We start from the raw sequence: 13,623 nt of genomic DNA, 5'->3' as shown, positions 1-13,623 counted from the left end.
AAAGCAAGAGCTGTGCCAGTTGGGAACATGTGGAGTGGGGTCTTGAGAAGGGAGCCTGGATGCAGACGACCCACCTGATCGAATTTCTTCTGCTTCTTCTCCAAGGTGGAGACAATCTGGCGCTGGTGATCCAGGTCCACGGTCAGGTCGTCAAGCTCCTGCTGCAGGCGGTGTTTGGTCTTTTCCAGCTTGTCATAAGCCAGGGCCTTCTCTTCCAGGCGCTGGCTCAGTGCCTCCACATCTTTCAGAAGCTTCTTTTTGGCTTCTTCTAAACTCTCGATGGTGCCTAAATCGTCATCGACTTTCTTCTTGGTGTCAGCCAACTGGACAAGGAGGGGTAAGGAGAAACAAAAACATCAACATAAAGGATTTGATTACTTTTATATTTAAGGGATATAAAAACTTGGTTCCAATATTATAAACTGACACTGTATGTCTTTAAAACGAATGAGTTCAATTGTAACAATTTTTTTAGGTAATCTCTACAGTGATAACTGGACTGCAACCTTACACAGTTGTCAGGATCCTGTATTTACTGTAAAGGCCTCCATCGTTATGACTAGCACGTTGTCAGCATTTGGCTGGGTCAGAGAAAAGGATGTGTAGCAGACTTAATTTAGTACAACCTAATTAAATGCCCCAAATGGAGCCTGAAACAGTCCAGTCCATCAGGGACCTCAGCTGCCTGCAGCACCTATCTAGGGCACCTCAGCTTCCTAAAGAGGACACTTACCTGGGACTGCAGAGCTAACACTTGCTTCTCTAGGTTCTTCCTGGCCTCCTCCTCCTCCTCCTGCTGCTCTTGAAGACTATTCTTCTCCTCTTCCAGCTGCCGGATCCGGCTGCTCAGGTTCAGTTTTTGGCGTGTCTCCTCCTGAAGGAGCTCCTGTTTATTTGTTTAAAAAGTCAATACTTAAGTTACACCCAGGAGAGGGGAGAAAGGAGAACGGAAGGGGAAGTAAAATGTGTTCTGTACACGTACCAACTCCTCATAAGGAATGTAAGCATTATACATTGCAAACATGTACTAATAAAAATTTAAAAAATTTAAGTTACATTAATCACCAAAACACCTGGGCCTGATTCCCAGCACAGTGGGGAGGATAACCAAAACTGAAAAAACCTCTATTAAAAAATTCATGTCTGGGGAGGGGAGGAGGGGGTGAAGGGAGGGCAGGGGTAAGGGGAAAAAATGAGAATCAAGACTTGTCATGTAGAGGTACAAGATCCCAACAATGAATGTAACTGTATTGTATCCCTAAAATGTACCAATAAACTCAATTAAAGCTGGGAAAAAAAAATTCATGTCATCAAAAACAAAACAAGAAAAAAAAAGCCTCAGTGGATGAGAAATAATCAGTGACATAAACACAAATGACTTAAGGACACCTATGACTCCCATGATAATTCTGTAAAAGCTCTTAGCTCAGACAGGGCTTTAGGCTCCCTGGAGGATGCCAATCCCTCCCCTGCATCTGGGGTCCAGGCCACAAGACCCCGTCCCACTTCCTGTCTCTCCACCCGACCTGCATCTTCAGTCCCTTCTAGTCTTCCCTCCACTCCTCAGCCTCAAGACAGGCCATTGACATGGCCCAATAGGATTCTTGGATATTCCCTCAATTAGCTGTCCTTTCTATTTTCTGCCACCTTAATTTCTTTAAAGTGTAAGTGCAAACATATCTTTTCTGTTACTTTTATATTTGAAAAATTTCAAAGGCGTTGGGAAGGTTTCTGTGGTCTGGCTATTGGCTCTTCTTTTGGTTTTACTAGCTGCATGTATAACCTAGTTACCATGAACTTATTCTCAACGGCCTAACTACCCCATTTGCTGTTTTTCTTGATATTTTTGCCCCTTTATCCAGCATCTAGCGCCAAATCTGGCAAATGAACACTTACAAATACTTTCAAGTTTAATAAAAATAAGATGTAAAACTCCAAGAAAAATGTGCTGCATTATCTTTAATTAACTTTTGACATTTAAAAATCCCAAATAGATGATTTACTTGTTGTACCTGTATGATAAGCAAGCATCAACCCACCCTTTCACAAAATGGATTTATAACTCTTAGGTTAACAAAATGAAACTTCAACGCATTAACAGTAAAACAATCTTATTTAAGTAGCGCAATAGGACCTCAACTGGGGTAAATTTTAGTGTGTGTCGCTAGCGCCATGTGTGTCAGCTAGAGCCATGTCCCAGGCCACCTGCACACCTGCAGGACACAGAAGCATGGGTTCTGTGTCACAACACTGAGACTCCTCAGATAGCAAGGTCACGTACAACCCAACGTGGCTTCCAGTGGAAGTCTGATGTGAAATTAGTAAGAGGCGATCTTATAGAAGGCGATTCTAGAGCTAGCAGATTTCAGCAGTCTATATATAATAAAATGCTAGTTATTACTCAAGACTTCTCCTCTCTTCTCCCACCAATACCTGTGTATCCTGTAGTTGAGACTCCAGACTAGCTGCATCCTTAGCAAATTTAATACCTTTCTTCTCTGCTTCTTCCAGAAGGGTTGAGACATTATCCAGTTCATTCTGTAAGGAGTAAAATATTAAATTTCATTCAACAGTAAGTAGATAAAAAGGATTTGGAATCACAGCTCTTAAACAGAATACAAATGGAGCAGTGTCTGGAATATGTGTAAACTGAAATTGTCGAAGTCACTTAAGACTGCCATTACCAATGTGGTGTAATTGAAACATAGTGACTATTTATAAGAAATTATTACAGTTAAGACACATTGCTAGTAATTCTCAAAATACCCCGCTTGCTTCAAGCACACTCATCCTATCATTCTTGCAATTTTCTGAAGCAGTTCTGGAAGTCTTCTTTTATGGGGTAATAAGTGCCGTCCAACAGAAAGGTCGGCTTGTAAAAACATTACAAGTTACAAGTGTCCTCATCCACTGTAGTCACTGCATCTAGCACTGTGTGGTGGCTTCTGACTCTTCCCCAAAGTCAAATGATCACAAAAGGTAAATGTTTTAAATGGATTCAGGACACTGAAGCAGCCACTACAGTGCAACTAAAGACATGAAAGAGGACTTCCAGAACTGTAGTGGGAAGCGGCAGGTACAATGTTTAAGTGGGTGAGAGATGGGGGGAATGTTTTGAGGGTGGTTAATGGTGTGTTTTACTGATAAATTTTTAAAAATTTCTATAGTCATGTGTTTTTTGATCACACTGCATAGAACTGGTTGCCTCCAGTGCTCAAGGTGGTAGCAGCTGGCCCCAGGACACCTCAGGGAATCTCTTCCTACTGAAAGGACAGGGAGGGTGGCAGTGACAGGGCTTTCTCCTGACAGTGTTGGGCCACCTGGTCCTACTCTTACCATAAAGAGACAAAGATGACAGCAAATCCTTTGAAAGGGTGACAGCTGTCCTATGTGAAGAGGCTGTGAGGTCGGCAGATGTTTATTTTAATCCTTTCCACATCAAGATGCATTAAGCATATGCTTTGCAGTTAAACGTAATTCATATTCTTATAGAACTTGAAAACTTTAGGGACTCAAAGAGATTTTAATTCTAGTATTCAGTTAAAAGTTCTTTTAGCTTCTAAGAATTTGGTATTATATATTTACCATAAATTGTTACTTCTCATGCTCAGATTCCAGAAACAATGTAGTTTTTTTTCTTATTTTCTTCCTAAGAATAGCTCTAAAATATTTTCCAAAACCTTTCCCATGGTGTTAAGTGTTATATGAATTTTTTTGTGAGGACAGTGGGTACAGAAAGAAGTGGGAAGACTGGAAGGGACAGGAGCATGCCCGTTGTTCTCACCTGTGCTCTCTGGTTGTGTTAGCAGAGTTAAGTGTGTGGAGGGCACATATGTACATATAACCCAAACCAATGCCACGTCTCTTCTTACTCCTTAACAACATTCTCCAGAGAGCTCACATTAGGAGCTGGGAACAGCGTGGCAGGGCTGGGGTCGGGAGACCCCTGCCTTCAGCCCAATCTCTGCACACTGACAGCCAGTCCCTGGAGGGAGGGAGGCCTATCACTCAGGGTTGGGGTGAGGGTACAATGGAGGAACCATGTACTCACACAGGGCCCCTGGTAGGCCTATTAAGTGGCACTCACCTTGCCTCCATGCTGTATAGAGCTCCTGGCATTGCAAGATCTTCCATTTAGGAAGGTCTTTCCAGGTGTGCACGGTACACACACACATGTGCATCCTCACACGGCAGGCTGGAGACTGTTCTCTCCTCAGAGGCCTGCTTGTGCTGCTGCCTCCAGTTGGTGTCTGGGAACCTGGATTTTGAGAGACTCTCTCATTGGTGCCTGACAGGGCTTACACACAGCTGCTTTGCTCCTGGGCGACTGGAATTGTGATGTTCCTGGCAGAGCGCTTCCATGACCAGCTCCCACAACAGGCCGGGTATGGAGCTCTAATGAGCTTCCTGGATGCCAACAGCTCGCACTACCGTACAGCTGTTGCTGGAGTAGCGACTGCCCTGGTGGTGTGCACTGTCCCAGGACTGCTGCACCCAGAACCAACATGCTCCTGCTTACCTGTAGCTTATTTGCTTTCTCCGCTAGCTCCACCCTGAGCCTGTCTCCTTCTGAGACCTTGGCATGGAGCTCCTGGACCTGGGCGTCGAGCTTCTTTCTCTTGTGCTCAGACTCGGCCTTGACCTGCTGCAGCACCTTCACCTCACATGCCAGTTCCTTGTTGTCTGTCTCGAGGCCCTGCTTGTTCTTCTCCAGATTTGCTTTGAACTAGGAGAGGTTTGGGAAGAATAATTTATAAGTTATATTACAAAAAAAAAAACCTCTACAAAAAGCATTGCTTGTCTGCAGAAATGTGCCCAACACATAGTGAGTCTGCAGGCAATGTTTGTTGAATGAATGAAACCATTTGTGGTTACTTGGGTAGCAAAGTTTTTACATGAGGAATGCGCCACATACACTGCTTGGGGTGGGGCAGATATAGATTTTTAATGGGTCATGGTACAATGCACGTCTCCTTGTCCATACAAGGAGGGGGAACTGTGTATATCATGTAATAACTATAAAATCTTATTAGTTTAACATTTATAAGCCAGGTGTGGTGTGTATGCCTATAATCCTACCTACACAGGAAGCTGAGACAGGAGGATCACAAGTTCAAGGCCAGCCTGGGCAAATGCAGTGAGACCTATAACATAAAAAGGTGTGTGTGTGTGTGTGTGTAGCCCTGGGCTAGCACCACAAGGTCCTGGATTCAACCTCCAGCCACACCAAAAAATAACCCCTCACTAACATGAGCAAGCAACATGATATGGGGTGGTCACAGCAGGGAGGGTGGCTGAGAACTGCTGTAGGGAGGAGATGGGGCTCCATGAGCCTCTGGTGCCAGACTGCTGGGCTTCAGCCTGCCTTTTTGCTTACTAGCTATGTGACCCTCGCCTATTTACCTTCCACTGCCACACCTCTTTCCTCACCCTTTAAAGGAAACTACCTCATCATAAGCGAGGCTAAAGAGGCAGTACATGCAGGAGACATAGCGCAGTGACTGGTCTGCTCTTGTGTAAAAGCGCAGTACATGTTACCACTGTCATTGCCTTTGTTACAAGGTGGCATGTGGCCAATCAGAGGAGAAAGACAGAAAAGGCACAAAGAAAATGATGACTCAGAACTAAGGAGGAAGATGACGGTGTGCACAGGCCGGGGGAGGAGTTGGAAGTTAGAAAGCTGAGCTGGGCTGAGCTGGGCTTTCACCGGATGAATGGCAACAACGTGACAGCTCTGAGGTGAGATGAGAGGCAAGGAAAGGAGAAGAAGGGAGGTGTAAACAGAAGGAACACTGGAAGAGGGACACCCGTGGACTGTGACTTCTGGCAGCGGATGCGTGAGAACGACTGGGAGACCACTCAGGGCTGCGTGCTAAGCCCCGGGAGAAGGGTATCAGATCTGGGGAAAACCGTGTGATGTGAGGTGGTACATGGATCACCCATTCTTCAAAAGAGACCAATCCAGGCCACGCAGATTTCCTCTCTGAGGAGGGGCATGCTTTTTGGAAGTAGCTGCCACCCTGCAGCAGTGGTTCCCTGCCAGCCCAGCACAGTGCTGGTCAGGACGCTGAGTGACGCGGCCCCGCAGGAGGTGCCTGTCTGATGGGCACGCGGCCAGGGTCCCTCACCCTCTTGGCCTGCTCCAGTTGCTCAGAGAGCTCCTCCAGTGCCGTCGCATGTCTTTGTCTCATGTCCTGGATTTGTGCTTCGTGGTTCTTAGTGTCTTCCTCAAGAGCTTTCTTCAGCTCTGCAACCTCCTGTTCCCGTTTGGTGCTAGAGAAACATTTTTATAGAACAAAGGTCAGAAAATAGTCAACTAACACATTTTTGAAAAGTGCTATTTTTGCTTTGACCCTTATAGCAATTCCTTTGATAAATACCGGACACAGTTCTCCAGTAAGCTGGCATGTCCATCACTACGATGCTACAAATCCTCCTAGAACAGTGCAACTTCCCTTCCACCTCTGTCTCCCAATTAGGGGTCTTCAGATTGTTCTGGGCTGTCTGGATTCACTTGAGGGTCAGGAATTGGTAAACACAAGGTGCCAAACTGCCAGCCACAGCCCCAGAAGCCTTCAACAGATCCAGAAGAAAGGTAAGAAAGGCTAAGGTTCGGGTTTGGGGAGAGGAAAAGGAGGAGGCAGCCTGAAAGGCCTCGCTCCTGGTTCAGAAAGGCTTTCTGGTGTTTGACAGAACAGAGCAGGCAGTAAAATCAGAGACAGGAATGTTCTGAGGAAAATTGAGGTTCTACCTAACCTGCACCTAACAGTGCAAAATCGCATCAGTATTGCATACCTCTGCATGGCTCTCTAATATCTGTCCAATTATCTATTATATATACACTGGGTAACTTGAACAACAACTAAGTTATTTTAATAACATGAATTAGTAACACAGCTACCACCCACCCCATCACAAGTCATACTTTAAGGTTGTCAACCTGAACACTTAAGTATGAAATTTAACAGACTGAAACCAAGGGCAGGCGGTATGGTACGACATCTGCCTAGCATGCCTAGAGCTGTGGGTTCCATCCCCAGCACCACAGGGGAAAAAAAAAACAACAAAGACTCAAACCAGCAAGGCCAATACAGTGCCACTCCTGCTAAGACCTAGGTTACCATTGTTTCATTAGCTGTAGCCTCATACTAATTCTGAAGCATACCGCTGGCAAACTTGCTATATACTTTAAGATGCCGATTCCTGCATAGACACATTTTCTCCCCTCTCCAGTGGAGCTGTGAGATCTTAAGGGTTGAGACCATTGCCAAGAGAAGAGGCTGCAGTGGCTGCCAGCTCTGTGGTTGCATGTTGCCCAAACAAGACGAATCACTGAAGATTCTTTGTGGTTAAGCTCAGCCACACGTCTCACTGGCTCGGCTGGTTGTCGAACATACATGGTCTGGCCTGGTCTCTGCCTGGCGTCCATTCACCCTGGTGTTTTTCTTTATCGGTCTTCCATACAATCTCCCCTGCCTATTATCTCTTGGGTGAGCAATATTGCTCTTGATCTACACTTGAACACAAGTGTCAAAGGGACCTTTCACCTTTCTCTCCCCTGGCTCAACAACCCAATTCCTTTTAGTCGCTCATCATAACCCCTAAAGAGACTTAAAATGCACAAGAGAATTTAATTTGCTAAGTCTCTCCTACTTTTCTGGTACTGGGGATTGAAACCAGGGCCTTTGCACCGAGCAATACTCCCAGCTTTGTTATTTTTTTAATTTTGAGATAAGGTCTCAGTAAGTGGCTAAACTGCCCAGGCTGGGCTCCAACTTGAGATCGTCCAGCCTCAGGCGCCCAGAGCACTGAGATTATAGGCATGTGCCACCATGCTTGGTTGGGACCATTATTTTTATGCTAATCATGTGATACACAATTCAGGGAAGAACCAGACAAAAGTAGGTCCCTTAGCAAGACTAGCAGACATCTGAGCTACAAGTGATCAAATTCTTCGCAAAACAGAATCAGTGAGTGCTGTAGTTCAGCATATGCACGTATCATTTGTTTTCTTCCTGCGGTACTTCGAACCAAACCCAGGGCTCCAGAGGTGATAGGCAACCATTCTCACTGCGTACAATCTGGACCTGTTTGTTTTTTTGAAACAAGAACTGAATGGGAAAAATGATTAGAACTTCTTTTCTACTGGATCAAAAGCCCCCAAAGTTTAGTTCTGTGGTTTCCAGATTTCTAAAACAGTAGAACTTTTGAAGGGAGCCAGTGCTTACAACTACCAAGGGGACAGGAAGCCTCTTACTGTCTGGTTCAGATGAGCTCCAACCATGTATTTGGGAAACATGGGCTGGGAACAACACTCATCAGCCTCTGAACTGCTGCTGCAGAAGGACACATTCATGGTGGAAATTGCGGTTGTACGTCATTAAGCTCACCACCTGCGTCCGTACCCCTGGAAACTGATCTGATCTTGGTCTCACTGCTCTGTCATGTCATTCTGTCCACATCCAGGTTTCCAGCTGCTGGGTGGACCCAGATGACCACACCCTGACTGCCCAGGGAAGAGCCTGGCTTTGACCACCCTGCTTCCCTGGTTGCCCCGAGTTATTTCTACCCAAGACACCTGTTTTCATGACTTTTTCTGTCCTTGCTTTATTTCAGCCCTTGGCACCTTCCCAAGAGGATGGGCTACTCTTCTCTCACAACCTAGTGACCAGCAGGGCTGCCAACTAGCTGGGATTCCTGGGTAACTGGCAGGCTGAGTCTGGAGGAGGGAGGAGAGGCTCACAAGAGGCCAAGCAGCACACTAGACCAACTCCCTTCAACTCTTTCCACAGCTCCAGCAGTGCTGTGAGAATGACATCCGCTGGACTGGCCTGATCCGTGCACTGTCATTTTGAGGCTGACATGTACCTGTGGACCTGACTGCCTTCACCAAGCATACCACTGTGGGCCTGCACCTAGCCCACACACACCTGTCTGAGGACCTGCACTCCCCCTTCTGGCTGTCTCTGGGCCTGCATATCTCCTCACTCTGCTGCTGTCCATACCATCTGGTACTGTTGGCAGATACCCGAGTGCCCATGTGGCTACTCTGCTTATTGAATCTCTCCTCTCAGTTAGCCTCTTTGCAGCCCTCTGTCTCCTAACATCCACCACTGGCCATGACTTTCTGACCACATCTCATTCTGGTGGGCCAGGGCAGGTGTTTTTGCCCATTGGCTGGCTTGTTTCTGACCCCCTGTTAGTTCATCACTGTTCATCTACCATCACTCCCAGGAGGGAGAAAGGATACTCAGAATGACCTCTTAGACAAACGCACCATGTCCCAAAGTGGCATCTCCACAGCGCTGGCGGGGGCTGCTGAGAGCCCTCAAATACCAGGTGATAGCCCATTTCCACACTCACCGAAGTTCCTGCTGGGCTGCTGTGGTGTCCAGTGTGTCCTCCAGTTCTGTTTTCAGAGCTTCCAGTTCCTCACTCAAGTCCCTTTTCTGCTTTTCTGCCTTGTTCCGTGAAGCCTTCTCAGACTCAAAGTCTTCCTGAAGTTCAGCAATTTGGGCCTGCAGTTCTCGCACAACTTTCAGTGCATTATTCTTATGCAGTGTCTCATCGTCACCTCTGTTGAAACAACGAGACCCAAGAGGCACTCAGGACAGTGTCCTGATGGGCTGTGTCCCCACCCTCTCCAGGAGGGGACGCCAGTTATACCTCCCTTTGCTAGCTAGGCTGGTGGAGTGTGCACAGGCTCTCATGTCAGTAGCCTGAGGAAGGCCCTAAAGCTAACAGCAAGAGCTAGAATTAGAATCAAGTCCAGTCTCCTGGGACAATCTCACTTGAATGATTAGAATATAACAATGTTCCTGGAAGGAAAACGCTGCTGTAGTCAAAGCACTGCTGGATGGAGGCAGCAGCCTAGCCCACCAGCGTGGAGTGAACACACAGATTCAAGGACACTTCCGGGACACAGAAGAGAGGCCTGCTACCTTCACACCTGCCACTCACTGCTTTCCTCTTGCACGTCTTTGTGCTTACACGTGTGTGGTTTAAATGTCATAGGGATTTCTGACAGTGCAGTTGAACTGTTTGAGGTAAGGAAGGGAGAAGCTGATAATGGAAAAGCAGCTAATCTGGACAGAGTACCCAGTGATAAGGGCAACAGAGAGCTTTTTATTAAAATGTTGATCATAACTAATTACACTTGATCTTAGGCAAAAGGCAGAGAAGTGATTGATCATGACTAATTATAAATTAAATTCCAAGTTCTATGACCATGTAGCCAAACAGTTATTCTTTACAAAGAAATAAAATATCAGATATAGTTTGATTATATATGATATACATTCTAAAACGAAATGGCTTAGAACTGTCAGATATGCTGTAGGTGAAAAATAATTTTCTTGAAAGTTCCAAAGCATACTGAAACTAATCCGTTACATAGGAAAAAACAAAACATTTGACATGGTAAAATTTGTTCTGCTGTGAATTTCTCAGAATCATTTTTATGTATGGAGAATGATATGTGAGATCATCTTGCTGCCCTGATACAAAGTTATGTCCTCCTGGGTTTTTCATGAACTTGTCATATGCAATAATAAGTAAACCACACCTCACTCCCTGAGACCTTTCCTGTGCATCAGGATGTGACACACACACACACACACACACACACACACACTGCTGGAACTCTGGCTGGCAGCAGCCTGTTCCTCCCAGAGTGACAGACCTGGCCAGTGCCCCCTGCAGCTCCTCCTCCTTCTTGGCTAGCTGGATTTTGAGCTCGTCGACCTGCACCTGGAGCTCAGCAATTTGGTCCTGCAGGTCAGTTGTTTCACCGTCGAGTTTCCTCTTGGCCTTTTCTAGTTCCTGACGAGTTTTCTCTTCCTTCTTCAGGCGTTCTTTAAGGCAAGAGGAAAGAAGCTCCTCAACTCACTGAAAGACCTACGCCACCATATGGACACCCACCAAGTGGTGTATTATGTAAATGTACCAGCTCCCCATGATGAATGTAATCATTATGCACTGCAAACATGTACTCATAAAAATTGTAAAAATTGAATCTCCTCACAACAAAACCAAGATGTGAACTGATCAAAGCTAAGCATAAGCCATTGTATTCTAAGACATGTTATTGCCTTGCTTAGTCATTTGAAACCCAACAAGATCAAACTAGTAAAAGAAATCAAAGTGAGGCCAGAATTTTAAGGAGGAAATAAATCCCACAGAACCTAAGGATGTCCCTTCTTGGGAAGGGAGCCCATGCTGTAAGAGCCGAAGTGATCTGGAACCCTCCCATGTCAAACCCATCGCTGTGCTCAGATCTGGAAAGTGGCCCAGCAGGTGCCAGAGATGTGCTGGGTCACTTCTTGAGCCTTACTCTTTGGTGGGAATCACTGGCTTGAACTGCCCTCAAGCACAGGGGCAGAGAGGACAGAGGACAGGAAGGGAGGGCTGTGCACCTCCCCACTATCCTCTCTATAGTTCTGTGGTGGCTCCTTCAGTAAGTCCAGTGACCTGTTCTGTTCCTATGTCTTCCTCACAACAGGTAACCTGTGGGCCTTGTGTTCTCCAGCAGGAACCCAGTGCTGAGAGGATGAGACAAAGTTGATCAGACAGTGAGAGAAAAACAGACATATCTGCTTTACAGTCACTTCCTTAGCAGAGGGATTATGTATGGGTAAAAATGGTTTATGAAAAGAATCTCATACTGACATTCTATCTTTTGTTGATACTAAACAAAAAAAGCCAAAACCAAACTCTTTTAAGTGTTCTCTTAAAAACCCCAAACTCATTTTCTCCCACCATAAAAGCACATTTGGAAAGAAGTGGGTGCACCCAGCAGTGCCTGAGCAGAGCTGTGACGTCAGGCTTCAGCTCCTCATCCACCCTCTGTTGATGACCTGTGCCTTTCTCAGCCGGTTCAAGAAAAAGTCTTCTGTGCTCTCTACAACTTCCAGCCTCAGTGATTTCTTTTGCAGCAATCCTAATCCTAATCCTATTTTTTGCCATTAGAGGGAGACATCATTACCCTCAGTGATTTCCCTTCAGTCCTGCCAGTTTCTATGTCAGGGGCTGTTCCCTGTGGGAAGCAATGCTGAGGCACCTCACTTCAGTTTTTAGATCAGAGACCCAGAAGAGCTGTGTTCTGTGGATTTCAAATAAAACCACCCAAGGCAGTATCTTCCAGTATGGTATCAAACTAGTAAAAAATAAAACTATTTTTATTCTATTCCATCATAAATACAAAGTGACTAGGCAGGACAGGACAAGTTGGAAGAGATCTGTTAGTAGTGAATCTAAAGTGAAGGCCTTTATCACCAGTAGTTACCTGCTCTTCCTATGACAGCATCACCAATTAAAGTAAAATCTCAGCCCTCTCATAGCTTCTTTCAAAACTTCTCTAGTCCCAAACACTGACCTTCCAAGTCCGAGATCATCACTTCTTGCTTATTTCTGATTTTGGCTAAGTTTTTTGCCTTTTCTTCCTCTTCAGCCAGCTGAGAGGAACACTCAGCAATGCGATCTTCCATGAGTTTCTTCTCCTGAATAAACAAAATTCATTGTTTCAGAAAAGGCATTCAAAATAACAGCTTGGGTTTGGTATTACTCAGAAAAATTAACTTTCTCTGGTGAAGAGAAAGACAAGTCACATTGGCCCTTCCTCCCTCAGCAGACGGCATTCTGTAGAGGCAGCCACCCCTGGCCTGTGAGCCTGCCAGAGTGGCACGGATGGGAACAAGTCATCAGTGACAGCCAGTGTGCCCAAAAATGCACAAGTTAAAAGTCTACAGGATTAGAAAGGAAACTGGTGGATTTAAAAAGCTAAGCAGTGTCCTATGTCTTTAAAAATGTAGCAGTAGAGATTTATAAGAGTAAATGAACTTAAAATCTTAAGAATTTTCTGTTGGAGACCACATTCCAGGAGTGCACTGACACAGGAATCTCCTGGACTCTAAAACCAGCTTTTTTGAAACAAATCCCTTACTTTGACAAACTTGGAGTTTTGGTCCTCAAGAAGGAGAATCTCCTCTTCCATCTTCTTGATTTTAGCCTCTGCTGTCACCTTCTCCAGCTGCAGCTTCTGCCGGGCCCCTTCTTCCTCGTCGAGCTGCTCTTCCAGGTCCTGGTGAGGAAAAGCCCATGGTCAGTGTCCTCACTTCTGCACAAGAGTCCACCACGGTACACTCAGTGTACACAGTGATGCACGCAAGTGAGACGCTCCCTTTGGGTTTCCAAGTGGCATTTAAAAAATATGAAACAGATATTTGTACCGTGTACATGTTAAGGTTCAAAGTGGCTTGATCTTTATGAAAGCCAACATGGTGAAGTGTAGCAAGCTTTGAAGCTGGTCATTTCTTAAAAGACAAAAACAGAAACAAAAAAACCCCAGCAATTTCAAAAGTGTCAGATGTTATTTGCATTAAAAAAGTATTGTGAAAAAAAAGTATTGTGAAGTGTTACATGTAATAACGAAAAACTATGAACATGCTATAAAAAGGGTCTTGGTAATTAGGATTGGTACATTTATAAAACGGAATAACATGTTCCTATTTTGCAATGAGAGACATCAGGAATACAAGCAATACAGTAGCACTACATCAAAGATGTATTTAATTTAATTCAGTTCAACTGTGCATGCTCAAAGAGGCAAGAAAGAGAACATGAAAC

General features: G+C 45.2%; 1 protein-coding gene across 9 annotated transcripts in view; it reads right to left on the bottom strand.

The window, feature by feature from the left end:
• Positions 1–13,623, bottom strand: part of Myh10 (myosin heavy chain 10) — a 139,198-nt gene that overhangs the window by 17,915 nt on the left and 107,660 nt on the right. For all 9 annotated transcript variants that reach the window (XM_033762793.1, XM_033762792.1, XM_010614957.2 and 6 more), the window contains 9 exons: positions 12,941–13,078; positions 12,374–12,497; positions 10,682–10,853; positions 9,364–9,576; positions 6,129–6,273; positions 4,520–4,726; positions 2,434–2,538; positions 734–886; positions 75–323 (listed from right to left, as the gene is read on the bottom strand). In XM_033762793.1, coding sequence (XP_033618684.1) covers positions 75–323; positions 734–886; positions 2,434–2,538; positions 4,520–4,726; positions 6,129–6,273; positions 9,364–9,576; positions 10,682–10,853; positions 12,374–12,497; positions 12,941–13,078 — 1,506 coding nt within the window. The remainder of the gene's footprint in view (positions 1–74; positions 324–733; positions 887–2,433; positions 2,539–4,519; positions 4,727–6,128; positions 6,274–9,363; positions 9,577–10,681; positions 10,854–12,373; positions 12,498–12,940; positions 13,079–13,623) is intronic.

The sequence above is a fragment of the Fukomys damarensis genome, unplaced genomic scaffold, assembly GCF_012274545.1.
Source record: "Fukomys damarensis isolate Sample0158 unplaced genomic scaffold, DMR_v1.0_HiC HiC_scaffold_13, whole genome shotgun sequence".
In the NCBI taxonomy this organism is placed as follows: domain Eukaryota; kingdom Metazoa; phylum Chordata; class Mammalia; order Rodentia; family Bathyergidae; genus Fukomys; species Fukomys damarensis.
This window is presented reverse-complemented; position numbering and strand designations above follow the sequence as displayed.